Raw genomic sequence first — 20,228 nt, 5'->3', positions numbered from 1 at the left:
CAACAATGCAGTTAGAAATATTTTTTAAACTATCGTATTCAGCATTTTTAGTTGTTTGCAGCGGAAGAGTTATTTAGGATACTCCAGAACTATTGTCTGCCTTTGAATTTTTTTTTTTTCTCTTACGACTTTAGTCCACCCTCTTGGGAGAGAGTGGTTCAGAGTTCGGCAGGTCCTTTCTGCATGTGACCATTCTTTCCCTTTTGGAGACTGCAGTAGAATTGCTTGAGCTGACTGGGGCTGGGACACCCACACCTTGGGACATCGTGGCTTCCTCAAAGGCTCAGCCACACTCACAAATGAGTCTCATGGCCTTCCCTTTGCTCATGGCTTGCCAGCTTTGGGGCATGGGTTTTGAGTCTCTTCTTCTGCCTCTCTACAAGCACTTGTTTCTGGCTTCCTTTGAGAATAATTTCTCACATTGTGCCCAGTTAACCAAGAGGATAGAGAAGTAGTCCTCAAACGCCTTCACCTTCTACTCTGCCTGAGGAAACTTTGTAGCTCAGATAGGAAGAATAAAGGGAACTTGCCCTACAGGTCACTGCTGTCTGTAATCTCAGAGTCTCAAGTTGAAATTATGGACTTTTTGGTTGCCCTAGAATCTCACCCTCCACGTCCTGTATCTAGCCAAGTTTGGTCCTTGCCTGTCTAGGACTGGGCCCCAGAACAGGCTAGGTGCCTGGTCAACTTCCCTTCTCATCCAGGAAGCTCCTGTTCACTACCACCTACAGGAAACAGGACAGGAGACATCAACAACAGTAATTCTGAAGGGCTTTTAGGATTCCCTTAGGAAAGTTTATCAGAATCTTGTATGGAAGTTTTTCTAATCACTAGCGCCTCACTTCCAAACAGGTGAAGCCACTGTTCCTGTTAGGAGCGGACCAAACCAAAAAACCACTGCTGTTGAGTCGATTCCGACTCATAGCGACCCTATAGGACAGACTCGAACTGCCGACCTCTTGGGTAGCAGCTGTAGCACTTAACCCCTACGCCACTTAACCAGGGTTTCCAGGAGTGGACCAGCATGGGGAAAATGTTGAGAACCATTGGTCTAGAACCTCACTGTCCAATATAGTAGCCACTAACCAAGTGAAGTTATTGAGTTCTTGAAATGTGGCTAGTCTGAATTGTAAAATATACACTGGATTTGAAGATTTAACACCAAAAAAAGAATATAAAATATTTCCCTACATTTCTCATATTGATTACTTGTTGAAATGATAATATTTTTGGATATGTTGGATTAAATAAAATAGTTATTAAAATTAATTTCACCTGTTTCTTTTTATGTTTTAAAATGTGGCAACCAGAAAATTTAAAGTTACCCAGGTGGCTTGGTTTGTGGCTCATGTTCTATATCTCGGGTACACGATGCTGACCTAGAAGGTAACACGTTCCTTTTGGGAGTATATGGTGTGCCTGTGTATGTATGTGTGTGATATTTTGAGTTGAACTGTAGATTCTACCTTTAACCTCTATTTGTCAGATGGTTTGCCATTTTTAGGGTCACCATGATTTGGAATCAACTCGACGGCAATGGGTTTGGCTTGGTTTTTGGTTTTCGTATGGGTAGAAGTGACTTCTTTCATTGCTGCAGAGATTTCTCAACAGTACCCATAGTTCCGGATCCTGAGCAGAAAAAAAAAATCTTATTCTCAGATGGAGAAATAAAAATGGGTTTTTCAAGAAGCCATGTGGTCAGTAATCACTTCAAACGATTCTTGTCCTCATCCTTGCTCTCTCGAGACGCTCATTAAACTCAGCATCCTGTAGTTAGCACGTGCATTTCAGATTTGCTGCCGTGTTAGTTTGGATATGGTCTTAGAATGCTCTTTATGTTTGATGTTATCTTCCAGAGGCTTGGCTCATCCAGCTTTTGCTTCCAGGCTATGGCTGGGCTGGGTGCAGATGTCTCCCAAGTTGCAGGATAACCTTCTAAGGCCGGACTTGGGCATCCCACCTATCTGTTCTGACTCTGAACCCCCCACCTTCACAAATGACACTTGAAACTCCAGAGGATTTCCTCTGCAGTCACTTTCAGCCCCCAACTTTAACTTCATCCTCAGAGCATTTTGAACTAATATCTTCTTTGCTATCATCTTGATGATGGTGGAAACCCTGGTGGCATAGTGGTTAAGTGCTACGGCTGCTAACCAAAAGGTCAGCAGTTTGAATCCACTGAGCACTCCTTGGAAACTCTATGGGGCAGGCAGTGCTTCTCTGTCTTATAGGGTTGCTATGAGTCGAATGAACCCAGCAATGAGTTTTTTTTTTTTTTTTTGGTTGATTGTGATGGAAGTAAAATGATCATTTAAACATATTTTCTAATATAAATGAATTCCTGATTTATAAACTGCATGTCCATATTTACACGCAACATTTCATCGGCACCCCTAAACTGAAAGTTAGAGGGCATGGGAGGATCCATCCTAAAACTCTTCCCCAGCACTTTATTCTTCTGGCTGAGCACAGCTAAGAGGGAAGGGGCTGGGCTCGGAGCAGGCTGCCTGGTGGAGTCCTAGTTCTGTTGCGAGTCCTAGTTCTGTTGCTTTTTAACTGTGTGACTTGGACAAGGTACTGACCTCTCTGTGCCTGCGTCCTTGGCCTCATATGTAAAATGAGGATAATAAGACCACTTATCTCTGATTTTGTGTGAAGATTAAATGAATTAATGCTCATAAAGTCCTGAAAACAGTGTTTGGCATGTACATAGTAAAAATTCAATACACGTTTGCTAATGTTTTTATTATTTATGTTGCAAAAACGGGATCACACTCTGAATTCTATTTTGAAGCCTGTTGCTTTAACTCAGTAATATGGTTACTTCTAGAACATCTTTCTTTATTCTTATATAACATCTTTTTTTAATAACCATAAAACCTGTTGCCGTCGAGTCAATTCCAACTCATAGCGACCCTATAGGACAGAGTAGAACTGCCCCATAGAGTTTCCAAGGAGCACCTGGCGGATTCTAACTGCTGACCTTTTGTTTAGCAGCTGTAGCACTTAACCACTGTGCCACCAGGGTTTCCTTAATGACCATACACTATTCTTTTCATATGGATATAACTTAACTGATTTATCTCTGGTAAGATTTTTTTGTTTCTTTCTTTGCTTCTTTTCTATAGTAAACAATGCTGTAATGAGCATCCATGCAGTCCACATTCTTGAGTATTTCCTCAGGATAAATTATTAAAAAAAAAAAATTACTACATCAAAAGTATTTACATCATTAAGGTTTTAGCAATATTGCCGAATCTTTCACATGTCTTACCAGAAACTGTACATGCCCCACCTCCTGCCTACAGGAACAGATTTCAGGATTAGGTGTTGCTATCTTTCACCGCCCTACTGCCTCAGAGGGCACAGTTCTTAACAGCCTTGGCTATATAAGAAGAGCTTCCCCATCCGTCCAACCTGACCCGCCTCTTCCATGTCCCTCTCTGAGACTGCCCAGGCCCCACAGGTTCAGGCGTTCTTCCTTGAGCCCCGAGTCAATCTCTTTCTATTAATTTTCATCATTTATTGCACCCACTACAGAATTTGATTTTATATACTGTGTTGTTGCTCCATAATTTCTCCCATTGCATTGCAGGAATAATTAATAGAGGAATTAAAGACAGATGAAATTATTTTACTTGAATCTATTTCTGTACTGATACATTTGCGTTTCATGTCTCTGCTGAAGGTTTACTTTTCCTTTCAGAAGCCAGCAAAATGTCACTTATCCATTTTCTTACTGTTCCAGCTGCCGTCCGGAACCATTGGCCAGAAAATAACACTGAGCCCCACTTAGAAAACATCACCTTTTATCAGGGTCAAGGAAACTTTTCAGCAGTGGTCTCCAAAGAGCCTGTGATGGTTCAGACTTCCAGAAAGAGCCACACTTCTTCGAGCGCTCCAGAAGACTTTACTCTACTGACTGAAACAGCGAATACTGGAAGACGATCTGACTCTCCTAGTGGAACAGATTTCATCATGTCCCCTGCTGGGGGCTCACCTGAGGTAGCAACAGCTCTGAATTCCCAGAACAACACCTCAGGTGAGTTTGTGCTGATGAGGCTCATTTCATTCATGTGTGTCCACTCATGGAAAACAAAGCTTCCACCAGAGTTACCCCCCTCCCAAGGGTCCTGGGCTGGGGTGGACCAGACCTGTGACTTAGGGTCCCCTTGTGATGTGTTGTAGTTAATTGCTGGAGCCCTGATGGCGCAGTGGTTAAGCACTTGACTGCTAACCCAAGTTCGAATCCACCAGCTGCACCTGGGGAGAAAGATGTGGCAGTCTGCTTTTGTAAAGATTTACAGCCTTGAAAACCCTATGGGGTGGTTCTACTCTGTCCACAGGGTTGCTATGAGTCAGAATCGACTCGACAGCAGTGAGTTTGGTTTTTGGTGGGTAGTTGATTAAGTTGCAAGCACAAACCAGATGAGGGTACAGATTTGCTAAGAGATCTAACAGTTGACAGGTTTCAGAGCTGGGATTTGTATCTGAGCCAGGCGGGAAGGGTGTCTGAGGAGTGGGACTTCCCAGCAGTGTGGATGAAGATGCACAGGAGAGACAGAGAAGGTGGCCTCTTCACGGGGCAGCAAGGCCAGCAGCCTTGCCTGGGGAGGCTGGTAATTGCACACCGAGGAGAGGAGCAGAGGCAGAATACAGTCATGTGAATGGGACTCTGGAAACCAGACAGTTCAGATTTGATGGGATAGGAAGAGTCACGGAAGGCTTTTGAACAAGGAAGTGGCATGATGAAAGCAACTTGGGGGAGGATTTGCCTGGCAGTCATGTATAAGATATTAGAGGCTGGAGGGATGGGATGGGGAGGGAACCTGCAGTCAGGAGGACCACTCAGGAAGACACAGAAATTCACACCCAGATCTCAGATGCTGAGATATGGCCTAGTGACTACAGGGATGGAGAGGAAGTGGTTGGTAAAGTGAGATCTCACAAAGGAAAATTGATGGACTTGGTAAGGGTCTGAAAGTAGAAGATGCAGGCATCAGAGAGTGTGCCAGGATTCACGCCCTAGTGACAGGAGGTCTGGTCGGAGACTCAACTCTGTAAAGAAGACACATGAAGGTATTTCGTGCTTCATCCATGAAGGATGGTCGCAGAGCTTGCGGCCACTGCATGTGTTGCTGCCTGTGTCACCAGCCATGCAACTAGTGGGAGTTTTGTTTGTGTTAATGTCAAGCAAATCCTGGGACCAACTTTGTGGAATGTGAGTGATGTGCCATGATGACTGCAATCTGATCTCTGATTCCATATGATCTGATGTTGCTGTTAGTTGCCATCATGTCTATTCCAACTCTTGGTGACTCCAAGTGTGCAGAGTAGAGGTGTGCTCCATAGAGTTTTCAAAGCTGTGACTTTTCAGAAGCAGGTCGCCGGGCCTGTCTTCCAAGTTGCCTCTCGGTGGGTTTGAACTGCTGACCTTTAGGCTAGTAGCCGAGTGCATAACCATTTGCACCACCCAGGAGCAACCCATATCTTCTGATACTTAGCTCCAGTATGCCCCTTTTCTGATAATTTTACTATAAAATGCAAAGTATTTGGTTAATGAGATCCAAAAACAGCCTTTGTCTTGGTTTGTGATCTCTCTTTCAGGACTTAATGTTTCATAGAATGAATTAAAAAAACCAAACCCAGTGCCATCAAGTCAATTCTGACTCATAGCGACCCTATAGGACAGTAGAACTGCCCCCACAGAGTTTCCAAGGAGCGCCTGGCAGATTTGAACTGCCGACCCTTTGGTTAGCAGCCATAGCCGACCCTTTGGTTAGCAGCCGTAGCACTGAATAAAGTTGTGCCTAATTTCTTTCCATGGCTACACATTTTGTAGAGGTCAGAGCTGGGCCCACTAAAAGACTGTTAAAACATTTGGAAGTCTGATGATGGAATTTTAATTGTTGCTGTCTGGTTTCAGCCTGGGAAAAGCTTCACTGGTCATCCAGCGGTTCAGAGTCAGAAAAAAGGATTGCTGCTTCTCAAACAGAGAGTGGAATGCTCCAGGGCTCCCTGGCCATGGGAAAGCGTCTCCCAGAAGAAGCGACTATGCGCCCTCAAGTGGCTGCCACTTCTGTTTTGAGCCAGTCCTCTCTTCCTGCTTTGGAGATGGGAGAACAGACCACGTTCTTGGGGAAGAGAAACTCCTGGGGACCAGAGCTCTCCTCCCAACATTTCTCCAGGACTCCAGCTTACACCCCTCCCTCAGACCATTCTTCATGTGAGTTCTCCCATCCTCGGCTTAAATGGAAATAAATAGATGGATGCAGCTAGGTAGAGGCTAAGGCGGAAAGACAGTAAACAGAACTGGTGTCACTATAATGCAAAATGTTTGATGCAAAAGTACTGCCTGCAGTTTGTCCTAGTGTTTTCTTTAGCTGCATAAGGAAGAAAAGAATAGTTGGTCTGGTGACTCCTCTAGGTCTTTCTGTCCACCAACCCCCTGCTTTCCGCACCCCTCACCGCTCCCCCCCACATACTCCCACATATACGCACAACAAAGACTAATTGTTATTGGTGTGTGTTCTTAGACAGGCCTCTCAAACGCTTACCACACTCAGCTGCTAACCGAAGGGTTGGTTTAAGTCCACCCAGAGGTACCTCGGAAGAAGGTCCCGGGCTGCTACTTGCCCCAAATCAGCCACTGAAAACCCCACAGAGCACACACTTCTACTCTGACACGCAAGGGGTCACCACGAGGCACAATCAACTCAATGGCATCTGGTTTTATTCTGAGACAAGAGACCATGGCTGGAATAATGTATCCTTTGATTGGGAATTAAACTTTTAGTTTGTCTCCGTTACTGCAAACATGTTTCCTTTGATTGCGAACAAAATGTGAGTGTACATTTTTCTAGGAAAAAGAAGACAACAACTCAATGCAGATGTTGGCAGGGCATGATATTAGTAAGTGCAGCTGTAGCATAGCCATCTTCCTCCCTGCCAACCCCATTCCTACCCATCATTTACGCCTCAGCACAGGTATTCCACTTCCGTGAAGCTTTTCTTCAACCACACCCCCCACCCCGTCACCCCAATCCTCAGTGATTTACAGACTGTGCTAGTCCCCTGGTAACGCTTCGTTGTCTAATACCTTGTGTGCCCAGGTAGACTGTAATTCTCTTGAGGACACGGGCCGGGTCTGTTACTTCTCGTAGCTTCCCCCCTGCCTGAGAACAAGGTGCAGTTGATAAGCAATGGAGATTAGCGTGTGCCCATATACCCTCACAGGGCAGATACAGCCGGCGGACAAAGAGAGGGTTAGAAACTGCCTGTCTTTTCTATTCCCCGAGGTTTTATTCCGAGTCTGTGTGTGTTACTGGTTTTCCTCCCCGTGTCAGAGGGAGAAGACAGAGAGGGCTGGAAATATGACTGGGAAATAGAGGTTAGCTTGTTTCAGGGATTGCCATTTCCAAAATTTTTATAGGTCGGAGGTTTTTAGAAGTACTTTGCAAGGCTAGGTATTTGGGTTTATGTCATCAAAGCAAAACTGAACCCAGAGGTCCTTTCTGTAAATCCTATTTTGAAATCAGCCAATTCCTCTTCTGTATCCCCTGTATACAGTTTCCTGCTGACTGGATATACATATAATTTATGATTCATGTTTTTAAGAGATTGCTTTTTAAGGTTATGATCCTTTTTAAAGCTATGATCCTTTCCAGATCCGAAGAACTGTGGTTCAGTGATTTACAACCAGCTTCACTGAACAGTGGGAAGAGAGCTTTTTCTAGACAACTATACTTTGATTCTGGTCAGGGTCATTTAATATTTATAATTTAAATTCAACCCACTAATGTGGTATATTTGAAAATCAGCACGTTTCCAACTTTATTGGATTTTGCTATGTAGTCTCCTATATTTTTCAACATTAAAAAAATAATTGGTCCTAAAATTCTTTGGGAAACCCTGGTGGTGTAGTGTTTAAGTGCTATGGCTGCTAACCAAAAGGTTAGCAGTTCAAATCTACCAGGTGCTCCTTGGAAACTCTGTGGGATAGTTCTACTCTGTCCCATAGGGTTGCTATGAGTTGGAATCAACTCAACGGTAATGGTGGTTTTGAAAAAAAATTCTTTGGGCATTCATCCTTTTAGAACTGTATACTTTTAATTTCTGGAGAGTGCTACCGTATCTTTCATACTCCTTGGGTCTTTGTGAACTGGGTTATCTCTTCTAGGTTGGGTCCTAACTCCCTCTGAAGTATCAGAGAGGGCTTTGGACACTGTTAAATGGGAGTATAAATGAGGGGATCCAGGATCCTCCTTGTGGAGATCCCAGACAAGACTTGCACAAGGAACGAGACTTGCACAAGGAACTGAAGCCATACTAAAGTTCTGCTGTATTTTAAAGCTGGGCTAACAACAACAGCAACAAAAAAATTGCTACTGTTGAGTCAGTTTCGACTCATAGCAACCCTATACAACACAGTAGAACTGCCCCACAGGGTTTCCAAGGAGTGGCTGGTGAATTCGAAATGCTGACCTTTTGGTTAGCAGTCGATCACTTAACCACTGCTCCACCAGGGCCTTAAGCTCGACTAGCACCTGCTAACTCCCTAAACAGAGCTTTGGTCTCCTTCCTGAAACAAAACCAGTTGCCATTAAGTCAATTCTGACTCGACCCCACGTTTGTCAGACTAGAACTGTGCTCCGATGGGTTTTCAGTGGCTGTGATCTTTCAGAAGTAGATCACCAGGCTTTTCTTCTGAGGCATCTCTGGGTGGACTCAAATTACCATCCTTTCGGTTAGTAACTGAGTGATTAATCATTTGCGCCACCCAGGAACTCCTGGTATACCTCCTGCCTCCCTTTAAATCTAAATCCTAAGGCGTTACTACCTGGTAAAGGAACTGGGCATGCAGGCAAGAGTGCTGAGAGAGAGCTGGCAGGACTTGCCAAAGGTGGACCCAGAGTCAACCCAACCCGGCCGAGCAGCTCTATGGAAGTACAGAAGAAAGGAGGGAATGCAGTGTGGGCTTGTGCCATTTGACACTTGGCCGCTCCATCTACTAGTTAAGTGTGACCCAGTAAAACCCTTGGCCCTTAGACCAGTCAGATTAGTGATGTTTCTCACTTGGTGAGAGCTAGGATGGCCACCCAGGAGCCTGGCACGAGGTGGACGGGGCTAGCAAACAAGGTCCTTATTTGTAATATGAGGGGACTAGACTTTTTTTTTTTTTAGACTAGATGATCTCAAAGACCCTTTCTAGTTCAGCATCTCTTATTCCAAACACATTCAGCCTTTGTATCCTGTGCCTTCTTTCACGCACCAGTCTGTTACACAACACAACCTCTTCTGAGGCTGGAAGAACCGGGCGTTACCTGCTTCCGGAAAGAAATGGTTTGCCTTACAGTATTAAAGCAGGTATAGGATCAGGCAGCTAAAACAGATTTATGAAAGGGATTGGAAACCTTTTGAAAGAAAAAAATTTTTTTTTCTGCTTTACATCTTTGTATGCTTTCTGTATTTTCTATCGTGAACATGTATTATTTGAACATTGGAGTGTGGCGAGGAGTAAATGAAGGAACAAACAGGAAAAAAAAGCCTCTTTTGAAGGCGAAAAGATATGTGTATGTTCAATTGTGTGAGAGTGGCTACAGTTGAGCACTAAATTTAGCACTGAGCTTCCTGGAAACCAGGGCATAAAGGGAAAACCGGGTGGAGCATGCGATTGTTGTCAGATAAAGCAAGCCTATGGTTTTATCCATAGGCATAAGTGCTTTGTGAGCAGTAAATTCTACAAGGAATATTTACGGAAGGAATATGGAAGATCATAATGGACAAGGCCTCCAACTGCCATCTTTGGGAAATTTGTGCTCATGTTCTATAAAAGGTGGTCTCTTCTATAGATCTTCAAAAGGAGCTCAGGGTATAATAATGCATCTTAACTCATGAAAGTATTTCTGTGGGTTGCTGAGCTAACATGGTTCGGGGTAAATTGCTTTGTGGTGATTTCATTTTGTAAAGGGAAACAACATTGAAAAAGAAACAACTCAGAAGGTTGTTGATTGAACGTATCTTTCGCAAATATCAGCTGTGTCAGCTGTAATTTTGGCAAGTTCTGGATAGCAGTCAAGATTGAGTATTCTGATGTATGCACGAGGGTCCGGTGTTGGATGTTGCGCCTGGAGAGCCATCCATATGCTTTTACCAGAGTGGTAGGTGTTCTCTCCAGCTCCTGTTATAAAGATTAAGGAAACTGGCTTATTTTTGTTCCCAAATGGGTAGTTGTGGTTTTTTGTTTTTGTTTTTGTTTCTATTTGAATGGCTGATTCAAAGATAGAAATGAGCAAGGAAGGGCAATTATTAAATAATCAACAATGCTGGCCTCTTGATTAGAAGCAGTAAATCCCCCCTTAGATTTATCTAATGGGCATTCATTTACTAGTATAAGTGGTGATGGTGGTTGGGTTTGACCAAACGTTTACTCCTTTTACTAAGAGGCACCAGCTCTACAGAAGTACTCACACCCATTTCATGGTTTTACTATGAGGATTAACTGAGATTATGGATATAAAGTATTTAACACAATGCATGACACATTGTAATTGGCCAATAAAGGGTAGCTTTTAATAATGATGATAATAATGAGATCAGCCAAAGAATGCTCCGTAGAGCCGTCAGGGCCAGGGAAAACATAATAACTTCCCTTTTGTGACTTTCAGCATTTGCAACTTTTGTGATTGTATTTTTGTGGTCACTGATTTGCCAAAACCACAGGAGGTGAACAAGCCTGAGATCTTCAGGCCAAGTCCAACATAGCTGCTGCTGTGTTTTGGTGAGAACGTTGAATGAAAGCATGAGGTTTGCTGGAAATAAAAGTGTTTTGAAAGAACATCTAACAATCCAATGAGGTTGTAATTTGGTGAACGTAAAAGATGGACTCCAGGTTAGGTCTGAGAAGCTAAGGGGTTGAGTGAGAATTTGGGAATAACGTATAATAAATCTTTTCCAATGAGCCCTGGTGGCACAGTGAATAAGCTTTCAGCTGTTCACCAGGAGGCCAAAGGTTGGAACCTCCCCAGGAGCTGCACGGGAGAAAGACCTGGTCATCTGCTCCCATAAAGACTGCAGCCTAGAAAACCCTACGGAGAAGCTCTACTCTGTCGCGTGGAGTCGCTAGGAGTCGAAATCGACTTGATGGCACTCAACAACAACCATGCTTTTCCTTTTTTATACTCGAAAGGTTTGTGTGTGTTTGTTAGTTTTGTTTTTTAAATAGGAGTGAATAGACTAGAACTCTGCTTTTGTGTCCAGGCTTTTCTATTTATTTCGGGTACTAGTTTGATGGATCACGTGCGTGTTCATTTCGTCTTCCTTAAGGTCAAGGGACCAGAGCAGCAGACCGTACTCTGGGTATAGCTGGTTCCATAGGTTTTGTTCAAGAGTAGAAGGAGCCTCTTCGTTTCCTCTCTCTAGCTGATATTTATTTGTGCTTTTGGTCACAACTGCACATAGGAATGGTCTTCAGAGAACAGTTTATAATGACCACTTCCTTCTTCCCTTTTCTCGGTCATAATTAACAGCTTGAAACCTTTCATTATATAGGTGTAGAGTACTTTTTGTTATTTTTCCCCCACAAGCAAAAAAAAAAAAAAAAAAACAAATCACCCTCTTTTCTTCCCTTTGAAACTTGCCAGCCATGTTTCTGCCCACTCACTGAGCTTTCCCGCAGTTGGCTCCTGGCTTAGGAATTAATAGCCCTTTGTACCCCCTGGAGGTCAGTTCTCAGGGTGTCCTTTGGGAAATTTCTTTGTGGAAGGGAGCCTTCAGCGAGTCACCTACAGAACAGAGTGTGGATTTTCACCAGTGGTGTAAAATTTAATCCTTGAAGTTCTTGACAATTGTTTAGTGGCTACCATCCTTTTTGATAAGTATTGAAAAACTCTTCCCAACCTGAAGTCCTTGGTCTCCTAGGGGCCTGTTGGAGTAGTATATAGTGTCAGGAACTCATCTCCAAAGTCTAATGAGGCTAACTAAAATAATGAAAAAATAATGAAGCCTGTGTATTTATGGATGGAATTATATTAGTGGGGTAACAAGGAGCCCTGGTGGGACAGTGGTTAAAGCACTTAGCTGTGAACCAAAAGGTCGGAGGTTCGAACCCACCAGCCGCTCAGCAGGAAAAAGATGTGGCAGTCTGCTTCCGTGAAGACGACAGCCTTGAAAACCCTGGGGCAGTTCTAGTCTGTCCTGTAGGGTCACCGTGAGCCAGAATCGACTCAGCGGCGATGGGAATGGGGCAGCAATGAGTATCTCCTGCTGATCAGAAGCTCTGTTACTTAATAAATGCAGTTTGGTTTATAGTCTCTCAAAACATAAGGTTTATCGTGGCCCTGAGGTGGGGAATACTAGAGTCCTTGATGGTGACTAGGCTGAGAATTATTGTTCTGGGCCAGTAGTGTTCCAGCTGTGTTCTGCAAAGCCCTAGACCTCCTCAGTCATGACCTGGGAGTGGGTGCCCTGGAACTGGCCCACTTTTACTCATTTGATATATTGGGTTTTAATGTGTAATAGCATTTGAACAAAAGAGTTATGCTGCTAAAACAAAATAAAATACAACAAAAATCACCCTGTGCCTTATCATGAGGGCCTATCCTGTTTAAGTCATAATGTGGAATTCAAGGGTAGAAGTGTTCACCTTCCTCTATAGAAACCAAAGCAAATAATATGGAGAGTCTTTCTCCCGTCTTCCCTTTAGCCTGAGCATAAAATTTTCATTGTGGCTGGTAGATGACCTCACTGCTTCTCTACTTAGCTTATGAGAGTTAGAGCTAGGGAAGAAAGAGTACATGAAGGTGTCCTGATTGCACAAATGTTTATTTCTATATTAAGCCCACAGTCATTAGATTTCTTTTTAATTGTTTATTTAGTTGCTCTTGTTTGGAATATACACAGCAAAACAAACTAATTCAACAGTTTCTACAGGTACGATTTGGTGGCATTGATTACATTCTTTGAGTTGTGCAGCCATTCCCACCCTCCTTTTCTGAGTTGTTCCTCCCCAATTAACATAAACTCACTGCCCCCTGAGGTTTCTGTCTAATCTTTTGAGTTGCTATTGTCAGTTTGATCCCATATAGATGGGTTTTAAAAGACCATAATGCTCAAAGCAGACATTTTTTACTAGTTAAGCTAGTAAACTTAACTAGTTGTTTGGTTTTAAGTTTTCAGGGGATATTTTTGGTTTAAGGTTTAAGGATTATCTCAGGGCCATAGTTTCAGGGGTTCATCCAATCTTCATGGCTTCGAGAAGTCTGGAGTCCATAAGAATTTGAAATTCTGTTCTGCATTTTTCCCCTTTTGATCAAGATCATTCTATAGAATCTTTGCTCAAAATGTTAAGCAGTGGTAGTCGGGCACCATTCAGTTCTTATGATCTCAAGGCAAAGGAGGCAGTGGTTGGCAGAGGCAATTAGCCACACATCCCATATCCTCCTCCTATTCCTGACTCTCCTTCTTCCTCTGTTCCTCCAGGCTAGTAGAGACCAATTGTTGTGCCTTGGATGGCTGCTTGCAAGCTTTTAAGACCCCGGACACGATGCAACGAACTAGGGGGTAGAACAGAAGCACTAAACATGTTATTAGGCCAGTTAACTGGGGTGTCCCATGAAACCATGACCCTAAACCTCCAAACCAAAGAACTAAATCCCATGAGGTTTTTCATTGTATATAAGCAGCCTCAGCAGCTGTTTTTTTTTTTTTTTGTCATTGTTGTAAATTTATCTATCACACAGCTTTTGCCAATTCAACTGTTTACAGGTGTACAACTTATTGACAGCAATTGCAATTATCGACTCTGCAGCTGTACCCTTAATCAACATTATATTTCCATCACCGTTAACCCCTCCTGACCCCCTCCCTCCCACCCTTGGTAACCACTAATAAACTTTGTTCTCTATACACTTGTCTTTTTATGTAAGTGAGGTTATACGGTATTTCTCCTTTTGTGATTGACTCATACCACTCAGCATCACGTCTTCCAGTTCCATCCATATTGTAGCATGTATCAAGACTTCATTTCTCTTACTGTCTGAGTAGTATTGCCTTGTATGTATGTACCACATTTTGTTTATCCATTCATCTGTTGATGGGCGTTTAGGTTGTTTCCACCTTTTGGCTATTACGAATAGTGCTGCTATGAACCCTGACGTACAAGTCTCTGTTTGAGTCTTTGCTTTCAAATCTTTTGGGTATATACCTAGGAGCGGAATTGCTGGGTCATGTGGTAGTTCTATTTTTAGTTTTTTAAGGAACCGCCACACTGTTTTCCACAATGGCTCTACCATTTTGCATTCCCCCCAGCAATGGACAATGGTTCCAATTTTCCCACATCCTTGCCAACATTTATTATTTTCTGTTTGTTTTTAATCTTAGCCTTCCTAATGGTATCTTATTGTGGTTTCAATTTGCATCTTTCTGATGGCTAATGACACTGAGCATCTTTTCATGTGTTTGGTGGCCATTTGAATCATAGTCCCTAGATTTATCTACTAAAATCTAAGAAATGTTATTTGTATCTAGATACTTCGCTGATTTTCTTAAAACCTTTGAGTTTTGAAGCTTATTTTCTTCTGTTTTAGCTTCTGGAAGTATAAAGGAGCTAAATAACTTCACTGCCTTCAGTAGTCCCTCAGCCAGTCAGACAGAGAGTATGCATGATGCCACCATGTTTACTGATGGTGTCCCTAGGATGCTCCAATCTTTACCTGTCAGCCTGGGACCTGTAAATGAGACAGAGCACTTCCCTGAGTACTCCGAAATTGCCGCCACTTCAGCATCAGTCCATTCTTCACCCTCTGTAGAGGAATCAAGAAGGAACAGTGAAGTAACTGGGAATCTAGGGAATGCGGAGATCACTGAACCGTCAACAGAAAATGGATTTAAACTTACATCTTCTGAGATCTCGATGGAATTTTGGCAAAGTGATTCTCCAAGTAAGTGTTCAGTCTTTACTTATGAATGTTATTAGATAGTTGAATTTTCTTGAGAAGTTGCTTCAAGACCATTTGCAATCTCCAAAGAAAAGCATATTCTTAGATAACACCAGCTCGTTTATCTGTTACACCACCTTGTTGCATTTTGATTTTCATCCTTTGCAGACCGTTGTGCAGTAAGCCAAACAGGTACCACTCCTCCCTCTTTTTTGATAAATGAGGACACAAAGGCTCAGAGGAGTTGAGTAATGAGCGCAGGATCTCTCAGCTCACTCACAGCAGACTCGGCTGGTCCCTCAGCCTTGGGGCTCTCGCTTCCGGTTCCACCTGCTTTTCACTCTGAAGCATTGTCTTCGCAGTGAGAGCCGGCCCACCCTTTAGAACGACCTTTTGTTATTTTATGTATGGATTGTCATTACAAAATAAAACATGCAGATATAAATATATTCCCCAAATCCATGACTTTTGTTTACTCCCTATACTTGATTTATTTCACTGTATTTCAGAATTAGAATAATCTTTTCCAATATCAGAACTGTTTTAGAAAAGTGTTTCTGACCATGCAGAATATTTACGCCTATCGTATTTGCTAGACTTAATGATGCACTTAACTCCTTGACCACTTTTTAGTGGAAAGAGAATAAAACACTTAAGCCTATAAGTAACTCTGCCACTTTGCACATATTGTTCAAAAGCACTGAACTCCAGCTTCCCTCTTCACTACCTTTTACTTAGGTATCGCTGTCTTGCTGACACCTAAGAGTTTTGAAATAATTACTTAGAGTATGAAACTACATGCCTGGTTATACATATAACAAATGCTGTACAGGGTTCCTTGGCAAAGGGGATCTCTTTTTAGAGAGGAATCACCTCTCGGTTGTTGAGGATTCTCTCTTACACCTGTGTAATGGTGGCATTTTTTTCTTTTTTCCCAACTTACAGCCTCCGGAGGACATCACCTTGCCACCATCTCTGATGCAAACAATGGAAGTTCCATTTCTCAGACTGAGACTGTGTCTAGATCGGTGCCATCCATTGAAGGTGGAGAGAGCACAGCACACTGGTCCTTGACCAACAGCAAGATGTTTGTAAATGGGACAGGAAGCTCGACTTCACCTCCTGAAGCTATGAACTCTTCAGTTTTGACCCAGTTCTCTGACTCTGCTCCACAGCCCGAAGGAAGCACGTTGAGTGATAGGAATTACTCTGAGCCATCCACAGAGTCTTTGTCTGTATCTTCCTCAGAAAGCCTGGATCCCTCAGCATCACGTGGTGAACATTCAAGTGAGTTTTCATTTCATAAAGCTGAACCCCACTGCGGGGAGAGGGGACGTACTGTGTTTATGATCTTTGTGGCATAGCACCAGTAATCAGTTGCCACTGAGTCGACTCCAACTCATGGTGACCCCCATGCATGTCAGAGTAGAACTGGGCTCCATAGGATTTTCATTGGCTGATGTTTTGGAAGTAGATTGCCAGGCCTTTCTTCTGAGATGCCTCTGGATGGACTCAGTCCTCCAGTCTTTCCCTTAACAGCCAAGTGCCTTAACTGTTTGCACCACTCAAGTATCCCCTGTAACGTAGCAAGGTCAAGCATTAATGAAATAACACCCCTGGGCCCCTCTAGTTTTATGCGTTAATGAAATAACACTCTTGGGTCCCAAGTCATTCTTCTAGCTCATTGCTACACATATACCTGTATGTTCCCAAATTCTCCCTGACACATCTCCAAGGAGCCACTGCTGCCACCTGCCCCTCCCAGATGCAGCTCAGGGACCCCACTGCCCATCTCCTCTTACTCCCTACTACCTACCCGCCATCCCACGTTGTTGTTGTTGTTAGGTGCCATTGAGTAGATTTTTGACTCATAGTGACCCCATGTGTTACAGAGTAGAACTGCCCCATAAGGCTTTCTAGGCTGTAAATCTTGAAGGAAGCAGATCGCCAGTCTTTCTCCCACAAACCCTATGGTGGGTTCGAACCACCAACCTTCCGGTTAGCAGGCAAGCACTTAAACGTTGCGCCCCCAGGGTTCTTTCCCTATCCCCATACCTGCCTCAATCACAGAGCTCCTGAAAGATGAAAATAACACCTTCTTAGGAGCAATTGTTCGCCACTGGTCTGGATACTCATCAAGGGAAACCCTTTCTTCCTTTTTTATTTTAACAGCTTTATTGAGGTATAATTCACATTCCATACAAATTCACCTGTTCAAAGTGTGCAATTCACTGGTTTTAGTATATTCACAAAGTTGTGTAACCATCACCACTATCGAATTCCATAACATTTCTGTCACCCCAAAAAGACGCCGTGTGCCTGTTAGCACTCACTCCCAATTCCCCCTCCCTCCATCCCCTGGCAACCACTAATCACTTCCGTCTCTATGGATCTCCTATTCTGGACTTTTCATATAAATAGAATCATACAGTACGTGGCCTTTTGTGTCTGGCCTCTTTCACTTAGCATAATATTTTTAAGATTCATCCACACTGTAGCATGGGTCAGTACTTCGTTCCTTTTTATGGCTGAATAATATTTCGTTGTATGAATGTACTACATTATGCTACATTTTGTTTATCCTTTTGTTAATTTATAGACATTTTGGTTGTTTCCATTTCTTGGCAATTATAAATAATACTGCTGTGAACATTCTGGAACATATTTTTGTGTGAATGTATGCTTTAATTTCTCGATCATATGGTAACTATGTTTATCCTTTTGAAAAACTGCCAAAGTTCTTCCCAAAGTGGGTTACCATTTTACATCCCTCTCAGCAATGTATGAGGGTTCCAGTTTCTGCACATTCTTGTCAACACTTGTTATGGTTCATCTTTTTTATTATAGCCATCCTAAGTGGGTATGAAAGAGCCTGGGTGGTGCAAGTAGTTTGCAATCAATCACTGCTAACTTAAAAGGTTAGCAGTTCAAACCACCCAGCTGCTCTGTGAAAGAAAGGCCTGAAAAACTGCTTCTGTAAAGATTACAGCAAAGAAAACCCTATGGAGCAGTTCAACTGTGTAACACATGGGGTCGTCTGGAGATGGGGGCTGACTTGATGGAACCTAACAACAACGGTGGGTATGAAGTGGTATCTCATTGTGGTTTTGATTTGCATTTTCCTAATGACTAAACTCCACTCATCTGTCAATTTGTCAACATGCGTGCTGCTGTGATGCTGGAATCTATACCACTGGTATTTCAATACCAGCAGGGTCACCTACGGTGGACAGGTTTCAGGGGAACTTCCAGACTGAGAAGACTAGGAAGAAGGACCGGCAATCTACTTCTAAAAAAATTGTTCAGCGAAGATCTTATGGATAGCAGCTGAACATGGTCTGATATAATGCCGGAAGATGAGCCTGTCAGGTTGGAAAGTACTCAAAATATGACTAGTGAACAGCTGCCTCCTTAAAGTAGAGTCAACCTTAATGACGTGGATGGCATGAAGCTTTTGGGACCTTCCTTTGCTGATGTGACATGACTCAAGGTGAGAAGGAACAGCTGCAGAAATCCATTAATAGTTGGGAAGTGGAATGTATGCAGTACAAATCTAGGAAAACTGGAAGTCAAAACTGAAATGGAATGCTTGAAGATCAGTATCCTAGGCATTAATGAGCTGAAATATTGGCCATTTTGAATCAGACAATCATATGGTCTACTATGCCAGGACTGGCAAATTGAAGAGGAACAGTATCACATTCATCATCAGAAAGAACATTTCAAGATCTATCCTGAAGTATAGCACTGTCAGTAATAGGATAATACCCGTACACTTTCAAGGAAGTCCAGTTAATACGTCCAGAATTCAAATTTATGCACCAGTCACTGATGCCGAAGATAAAGAAATTGAAGATTTTAACCAGCTTCTGCAGTCTGAAATTGATCAAACATGGGATCAAGATGCATTGATCATTGCTGGTGATTGGAATGCGAAAGTTGGAAAAAAGGTAAAAAGATCAATAGTTGGAAAATACGGCCTTGATGATAGAAATGACACCAGAGATCGCATGATAGAACTTTACAAGACAATGACTTATTCATTGGAAATACCATCTTTTCAATACCATAAATGGTGACTATACAGGTGGACCTAGCCAGATGGAACACACAGGAATCAAATCGACTACATCTGTGGAAAGAGATGTTGGAGAAGCTCAATATCATCAGTCAGAACAAGGCCAGAAGCCGACTGTGGAACAGATCACCAATTACTCATATGAAAGTGAAAATTAAAGCTGAATAAAATTAAATCAAGACCACGAGAGGCAAAGTATGACCTTACGTATAGCCTACCTGAATTTAGAGACCATCTCAGGAATAGATTTGACTCTTCGAACACTAATGACTAATGACCAGATAAGTTGTGGGACGATGTCAAGGATACCATATGCAAAGAAAGCAAAAAGTCATTAAAAAGCAGGAAGGAAGGAAAAGACCAAAATGAATATCAGAGAGACTCTGAAACTTGCTTTTGAACATAGAGTAACTAATGTAAACAGAAGAAATAAAGTAAAAGAGCTGAACAGAAGATTTCAAAGGGTAGCTTGAGACAAAGTAAAATACCATCATGAAATGTGCAAAGACCTGGAGTTAGAAAACCAAAAGAGAAGACAACGCTTGGCATTTCTGAAGCTGAAAGAACTAAAGAAAAAATTCAAGCCTCAAGTTACAATATTGAAGGATTCTATGTGGAAAATATTGAATGACATAGGAAGCGTCAAAAGAAGATGGAAGGCTTAAAAAGCTAGAAATAGAACTACCATATGATCCAGCAATCCCACTCCTTGGAATACATCCTAGAGAAATAAGAGTCTTTACACGAACAGATATATGCACACCCATGTTCATTGCAGCACTGTTTACAATAGCAAAAAGCTGGAACCAACCAAGGTGCCCATCAACAGATGAATGGATAAATAAATTATGGTATATTCACACAATGGAATATTACACATCCATAAAGAACAATGATGAATCCGTGAAACATTTCATAACATGGAGGAATCTGGAAAGCATTATGCTGAGTGAAATTAGTCAGTTGTAAAAGGACAAATATTGTATAAGACCACTACTATAAGATCTCGAGAAATAGTTTAAACAGATAAGAAAATATTCTTTGATGGTTACGAGAGGGGAGAGGGAGGGAGGGTGGAAGAGGGATATTCACTAATTAGATAGTAGTTAAGAACTACTTTAGACAACACACAATACAGGTGAGGTCAGCACAACTGGACTAACCAAAAGCAAAGAAGTTTCCTGAATAAACTGAATGCTTCGAAGGCCAGCGTA

The 20,228-nt window shown here is 42.5% G+C and overlaps 1 protein-coding gene across 4 annotated transcripts in view; it reads left to right on the top strand.

The window, feature by feature from the left end:
- HEG1 (heart development protein with EGF like domains 1) overlaps positions 1-20,228 on the top strand; it is a 109,187-nt gene that overhangs the window by 30,933 nt on the left and 58,026 nt on the right. For all 4 annotated transcript variants that reach the window (XM_064292600.1, XM_064292554.1, XM_064292516.1 and 1 more), the window contains exons 2-5: positions 3,749-4,042; positions 5,927-6,226; positions 14,586-14,939; positions 15,882-16,223. In XM_064292600.1, the coding sequence (XP_064148670.1) occupies positions 3,749-4,042; positions 5,927-6,226; positions 14,586-14,939; positions 15,882-16,223 (1,290 nt within the window). The remainder of the gene's footprint in view (positions 1-3,748; positions 4,043-5,926; positions 6,227-14,585; positions 14,940-15,881; positions 16,224-20,228) is intronic.

Source organism: Loxodonta africana, chromosome 1 (assembly GCF_030014295.1).
Source record: "Loxodonta africana isolate mLoxAfr1 chromosome 1, mLoxAfr1.hap2, whole genome shotgun sequence".
In the NCBI taxonomy this organism is placed as follows: domain Eukaryota; kingdom Metazoa; phylum Chordata; class Mammalia; order Proboscidea; family Elephantidae; genus Loxodonta; species Loxodonta africana.
Note: the sequence above shows the minus strand (reverse complement) of the source record. Positions and strands in the feature narration are given on the sequence as shown.